The sequence below is a fragment of the Nanorana parkeri genome, unplaced genomic scaffold (genome assembly GCF_000935625.1).
Source record: "Nanorana parkeri isolate BGI_ZX_2015 unplaced genomic scaffold, ASM93562v1 scaffold1039, whole genome shotgun sequence".
NCBI lineage: Eukaryota > Metazoa > Chordata > Amphibia > Anura > Dicroglossidae > Nanorana > Nanorana parkeri.
The window spans coordinates 550876-558387 of NW_017307307.1; the positions used below are offsets into that span (position 1 = coordinate 550876).

The 7512-nt window shown below is 42.8% G+C and overlaps 1 protein-coding gene across 1 annotated transcript in view; it reads right to left on the reverse strand.

Annotated features, from left to right (window-relative positions):
• Positions 1 to 7185, reverse strand: part of ANKH (ANKH inorganic pyrophosphate transport regulator) — a 95888-nt gene extending 88703 nt beyond the window's left edge. The window contains exon 1 of the mRNA XM_018567380.1: positions 6794 to 7185. Coding sequence (XP_018422882.1) covers positions 6794 to 6889 — 96 coding nt within the window. The 5' untranslated portion in view covers positions 6890 to 7185. The remainder of the gene's footprint in view (positions 1 to 6793) is intronic.
• Between the last annotated feature and the right edge of the window lie 327 nt (positions 7186 to 7512).

A 7512-nucleotide genomic window follows, 5' to 3' on the forward strand; every position in this document is an offset into this window, starting at 1 on the left:
TTTTTTTAATTTATTTTTTATAAACTTTTTAATTTTTTTATATTTATTTTCATTTATTAATTCATTTTTTATTAAATATTTTTATTTTTCACTTCACTTTTAGGGGCTTTGGTGAAATATCGGGAGTCTAAACAGACCCCTGATATTTCCCTTTTAAAATAGAAAAAGAGATTGAGTCCTCAATCTCTTTTTCTGTGTCCCCTGTTATCAATGCACAGGAATCCTCTATGAGTGTTCTTGTTCATTGATAACATGAGGACATTGTGTGTTTACTATAACCACAACTATGAATGAACAGGAGGTGATGTAGATCACTCCCATTCATTCATAATTAAGGATATAGTCAACATACTCTGTCCTCAATTATCCACAAACACTCAGCGATCACTAATCGTTGAGTGTTTGCACTTGCTCTCCTCTCTGACAGCTGTTACAGGAGGCTGAGCGAGCAATGCAGGGAGGAGAGCTCAGCCTCCTGCGACAGCGCGGGCTGTCTCTGTCCAGACACCACTTTGCCGGACTGTGATAGGAGGCTGAGCGGTGTGGGAGGAGAGACGCTAGCCACTCACAGCGTTCTCTCCTTCCGCTGTGCTCAGCCGGCTGTCACACTTTCTCTCCTCCCCGCTCAGACACAGAGCAGCAGCCAGGAGAGAAAGCAAAAATCCTATTCATTTCTATGGCCCTGTTCACATCTGAGCGTTTTGTCGCAATAAGCAAAACGCCTGTCGCTGGAAAAAGAACAGGAGCTTTGTTTTGGCCTGACCTAAAGTAGCCTACCCTCCCTTCTTATAAGAATTGGAACCAACACTGTTATGACAGGGTACACCATACAGAACATGATCGGTACCCCTTTGATCCTTTATTATTAAAGAACCAACATGTTTCATAAACTGCACATTCAAATTTTCTATTAAAAATTACGTTTCTTGCAAAACACAGGAGCTAAAAGTACAATAGGGCAATAGTTATTCTAACACAGCTAAATAGATGCTACAGCATATGCGTAATCAGTATAATTAGGTTGGAATTTTCATACTGCTTCATTAGCATATATTGCAGTAAAAAGTCCATTAACTATGTTCTTAATAAGGCTAAAAACACAGGCTGTAGAACGTACCTTTAATCTGGTATGCTGATTAAATGTGTTTATTTTTGTTATCAAAAGCTAAAGCATCCCTTTCAGAAATGAAAAAAAGGCTGCACGGCCACAATATTATCTGGTCTAATACCTATCATTTTCCTGATGCTCTTTTTAGCTATCTCAGGTCTGCAGTATTACCACGATCTCATTGTATCATTACTGATCTAGACCATTACATGAATTCCAACTTTTCCATTACAGTTCTAATGTGTCATTCTCTATCGTTTTTGAAGTCATCAAAATGTACAATGCTACTCTTTTTATATGATGACTTGCTTAAATTCTACCTAAATTCTAAATACTTACTCAACAATGTCTCTTCTAATGTAGTTCTCTAAGCATGTCAATGTCAAAGCTGTAATGAATACGACATCCACTGGGATAAAGGTTTTGTACTTATATGACACATAGTTCTTCACTCTTGTTGTGCTCAAATACACATGAGTTTTAATCGTTTAATAGCGTGAAATTAAAGAAATATCAGAAATATCTTATGCCATATAAAGTATATCACTTATAGATATGTACTGGCTCGTATCCAGGCCACTATCTGCAAGGACTTTGCATGTTCTCCCTGTGCTTGCGTGGGTTTCCTCCGGGTACTCCGGTTTCCTCCCACACTCTGGTAGGTTATTTGGCTTTTGTCAAAATTGGCCCTTGTATGTACAGTATGTATGCATGTGAGATAGGGACCTTAGATTGTAAGCTCCTGGAGGGCAGGGACAGATGTGAATGTGCACTGTGAATGTGCACTGTGTAAAGCACTGGGTAAACTGTCAGCGTTATATAAATACCTGCAATGAAAAAAAAAAGTACAGCTCAAAAAGTCACAGTACCCCCCCTGACAAAACTTCAAATTTCCTTTCTCCCCATCAGGCACCACCCAAGGTCAGCATCTACTTCCTGAACTACAGTAAGAAGTTGGCCCATAGATGAATTCGGGTGCCTGCACCAGAGTTTTTAAACGTCTTGGCTGTGAGTTGTTTGTATTGTCTCACATGGATCATACATACCCCACCATCCGCCCCAACACTGCTGCTGCTCAATGCAGGCAAGTTACAATGTTATAATTTTACTAGTGAGTGTTCACTGCTTTCCTTCTGCTTGCAGCAGTTTGACAACTTAATTGTCACAGCATGCTACTCTTATTTCTAAACACAATCACTAGGGCCTGGAGCTTAATTTTTAATGATAAATTGTACCATTTCTTATTGGAAATTATAACTAGCAAAAGTGTGCCCCCAAGTTGTAGATGGGGGTTATGATGATGGCAGCTGTGCTGGTGAGAGCAAGTTAAATGAGGTGGGGGGCAAGTGTAGTGGTGACAATAGGTTTGAAGGGGGAGCAGTAAGTATTGTCATGTGCTGGGGGTATCTGAAATGGTGCTGGTGGAATGGCTAGAATTTGTGGGTTGTAGAGTGGTGAAAGAGTTACAGAGTGGTAAGTGTCAGTAATGTTTAGTGTACAATGGCAATAACCGCACTCACCACTTTGGCTGCATGCCCTCCTTAACATCAACAGAAACTTTGTGCCCATGGGTACAAGTATGTATATGTGAACCCCAGAAGTCATTACATGATGGAGGCATGCGCAGGCACATATTCACATTACATGAGTGGGTCATAATGCTTACATCACAGTTTAAGGGGTGGACCCAAGCATGCTTTCAAATACATTACTGTGCATATGTGGAAATACATTCCTGTATTTCTCTCCATAATAAGTATGGGATCATAATGTTACTATATGATGTTATTCCATTTTCCCATATAATATACAGACTCGTGAAGTTACTTGTAACTAACTACCTTTTACCTTATGTTGACAACTGACTTATTGGCTAAACGTTCCAGAGCAGTCAGCCTCTGGAACGCACTGCATCACATTCCAGCTGGCTTCCTGCATTCAGGGGCAGAAGGGGGCGTGGTGGTGCATTGAAGTCAATGGCACCGCAGCAACGCCCACCGCCCACAGAGCAATCACCTGCACCAGAACGCAGGGCACATCAGTGCCTGCGTTCCGGTCTAGTGCGATCTGAATAGCAGCATTTTTCAGATCGCACTGGACCAAAACGCGTTGTGGTGCAGGCTAATGCACTGCGAGCTGGGGGCATGACTGTGGTGCCATTGACTTCAATGCACCGCCACGCCACCCTCCGCCCCTGAACGCAGGAAGCTGGCTCTGGAACACACTGTTTATGGAGTGAACCGGCCCTCAAGGTCCCCTTTAAACAATCTAATCTGAAGATGAATTGATTCTAATGGTAAAATGTATGAATGCTATATGCCCTGGGTAACCATATACATCAGCAGTAGGTAATGAAGGTTTTCAAACCAGTAAAACATCATGTGCTCCATACATTAAGATCAAAACACTCAGAAAGCAGTTTGTGCCATTAATCACTTTGTTATCACAGCTTCAGCAATATGCTAATTCTGTGTGAGAATATAAAGACATACTCACACTTCTGCCTTGGCTGACTAAGAGAATGTAACGATGGAATGTCTAGTATTAAATAGGAATATGGAGATATTGTTGTTGTTTTTTTTCCAAATTCCATAAAGATCTGACAGCTGATAACGTGCTGTCATACTACACGCTCCACAAATACAATTTCCAACACCTAGGTCAATGAAAGGAAAGCTTACATTTCTGTTCTAGTCAGGGTAAGGTTTGCATAATACTGAATTGCATAACCAGTCAGAGCAAAGAGTATGTTTTTAATGACAGGGGAGATTATACTGCTCAGTCTCTGTCAAAGGCTTGGAACATGGGGGAATTTATGTGATAAGGGCACAAGGCCACATAGCCAAGGCACATGCTTATTAACTCTTGCAGTATGGAGCTCAGCTAAACGTTGTGGCTTTTTATAGAGATCTAAAAATTCTGGGTTTTTCCTATGTTGAACTTTGCCATTCATTTGCAAAATATTATAGTCATTTCCCACTTATTAATAAAGGTTTTACCCATCATAATCCAGTGTTTTTGGTTGGTCAAAGATAGTCTTTTATCGGCATCACCTCCATAGGGATAGTGTACACAGGGATATGATTATTGAAGGTCAAGTTATGCTTTGCTTTTAGCCATAGAAGGTAATGTGAATCCGTGGTAAATTATGATATATCCATGGTAGATGCATAGCACACAACCCCATGAAAAACTCTCCTTGCAGTGGGGCTGCTCCTACCCTGCAAGGGGTAAATGAATACCCAGGTAAATATGTTTCATTTTTCTGATCCCCACTCCCCTGGCAGTCAGTGCTCACCTCATCTCCCCTACGTGGCAGCTTGTGGGTCGTCCCTTCGCACCTCACATATAATGCAGGGCTATGGGCCTTCCATATTACTTGATGATGTCAGTGGACCTCCGACCACCAGAGCAGAGGGGGGAAGAATCTGCAGGTGCCAGTCTCAGAGGCTGGAGGGAGCATGTGGGAGCAGGGATCAAGAACATCTAGGTCCTTCTTTAAGGTAGCCTAGACCTAAAGAAGCATTTAAGCCTTGCAGTGCGAGGTCAGCCCCACCGTAAAGGGATGTGGGCCCACCTCCCATCCTTATACAAGCCTGAGCTATACTCTTCAGAAACAAGATGGTACTCCATTAAATGGGGGCAAATATGAGTTTTGGAGGGGGGTACAGTGGTGAGCTGTGGATAGGGGGTGCAGATATGAGCAGTGGAAGGAGGGGCTTCCGGTGAGCTGTGGACAGGGGACACCGAGGTGAGCTGTGGATGGGGGGCACAGAGGTAACCTATGGATGGGGGAACAAAGGTGAGCTGAGGATGGAGACATAGTGTAGCAATGAGCTGTGGATGGGGGGCGCGGAGGTGAGCTATGGATGGGGGGGTGCAAATGGATGGAGCTATGGATGAGCTATGGATGGATGGACAGAGCTGAGCTGTAGATGGAGCCGCAGTAGAGAGTTGTGGACAGCGGGCACAGACCTATTAGCCTGCTGCCAATTGGAACTGGCCTTGCTTGAATAACCTATGCCCCAGGAGTCTACTCCCGCACTGCAAGGGTTAACTGCTTGTTTTTGTGTAGGGGTATTTTGTAAAGGACTTTTACTTGTGTGTTTCCTGCTCCATGACAGGTGTCCACAGCCTTTTCCTCCCCCTTCGCTCTGGCAGTTGGAGGCCCCCTGACATCATCACGTCTAATGAAGGGCCCATTGCCCTATATGTAAGGACACCAAGAGATGGTCCAATGGAAGGGAAAGAGGAGAGTGCTAACAACCAGGGGAGCAGGGAGCAGGTAATTAAAGAGAACTTTACACAATACCCCTAGACAAAAAAAAAAGCAGTTAACCCCTTTCAGAGGGGGTAGCTACACTAGTAGGGTAGTTTTATTTTACTTGGATATAGACTTTAAATAGATGGCATCAGAGCAGTGTAACTGGGCTGTAAAGGTTCCTTATGATGTATGCACATTTTAATTGTATGCAATTACAAAAAAAGACAAATATTACTCTGCAATAAACTGCACTGCTCCGATTGTACAAGGGAAGTGCAGATCCATCACCTAGGGTCCATTTATCAATATTGTCACCCAGGATTTACACAACTTTCACCCAAGAGTCACACATTCTTCTAATTGAATCCTATGTGAAAAATGTGTAAATCTTGGCAAAATGTCATGTGAATCGTGGGTGAAAACATTGGTAAGGAGACCTCCTAGTCACTAGTGTTCAACTATAGAACATAATTCATTAAAATGAATGGCAGGGGAAAAAAGGTTAAAAGGTGAAAAGTTGTTCAGATTAGCAAACAAGACAAAATCCAACAGCATATGGATTTTGTCATGAAAAGCAACACTGCTGTGGGAATAGAATAGATGCAGAATTTGTATTGATAATTTAAAAGAGGTGAGATAAATAAAGGCAAAAAGCAGCAAACTGTCAGTTTTCATTATAAACACAGTCATTAGGAAAGGATTAATTCAATAAACTCAGGAAACATTAGAGATGTTATAATATTCTATATAAATATTGTCTACATCTGAACATGGGTTCAGTCTACCTCTCTAACCTTCCACAGCCACAATCTAACAGGACAGAGAATGTAAACACGCTCACAGGCACTTTCATCCCAGGCTGACCTCCATCTCTGACACTAAGCACCTCTGGGGATCAAGCTCAATTCTGTTTAACGCTCATGAATAATAAAGCACAGACAAACCAATGACATAAGAAGAGCTTCACATACATTGGAGATTCCATATGGGCCAAGCCAGCTTCAGCACCACAATGGTGAGATGCTGAAAACCATTACAACATGCACTCCATGTCAGGCCATTGTGGAAACCGGTTTTAAAACACAACAAAATAAATAAACAAGCTATACCCAGTATTAATGGTTTCTGATCTATATGATAAATAACACTAGAACATGGTGTTTACACTGCCTGCACACACATATACACACATTCACCAAGATAGAGAATGTACTCTATGTGAGTTTATAAATGTGACACAGGCATGTGACAATTGATCATTTGTGTACAATTTTACACACACACACACACATTATATATATATATATATATATACACCCCTATACATACATAATACATACACACTCACACATACACAGAGCTGTCAGTGTCATGGATCATGGGATGTAGGATCTGGTCCTCTATTGTCGGTCGTGCCTTACCTGTTCTCCGAAGTCGATGGCGATATTGGTGATCCCCAAAGGAACCAAGAAGCGGATGAGTGGCCAGTAAGGGGTGAGTGCTGGGAATTTCACCATAGTACCTGTGTGATGATGGAGAAGAAGACAACACACTCATGTGATGCAGCAGGGAGCACAGTGCACAGCAATCCCCGAGTGGCTGGTGACAACCTGCAAAAGGATAACGGTCCGCATGTGGATGTCTAGCAAGAAATGTAAAAGATCAGGACCATCCCTGCCCTCCCACACAGCGATGATCTGCAGCCAGGAGGAGGAGGCACGACACAAATATCTGCTGACAGATATTCCATCACCAGGGAATGAAGAAGAGGAAGAAAACACGATCGGCGTGTCAATAAAAGCCAGCCGTGGAAAAGGCGTGGAAGCCGAGCAGAACGGTTGCGGGTGTAATTATCATTAAGTTACTGATCATGTGTATGACTGCTGGCCTCCTCTCCTCCCCCCATCTAGCGGTCGGAGCATGACAATGAAAGGGGGAGGACGCAGCCAGAGCCTGAGCTCAGGAGGGACACCGTGTGGCCGTATATGGGAAGAACAAGTAAACAGGATGTGAGCATGCTCTGCTGAGATGCCATGGGATCTGGTGCCCACTCTATGCTTGGAAATTAGTCTGCGGCCCATGCTCTTGAATATATAGAAATGTCTATGAACTGACTTAAAGCGGACCTTTACCCCCTAAC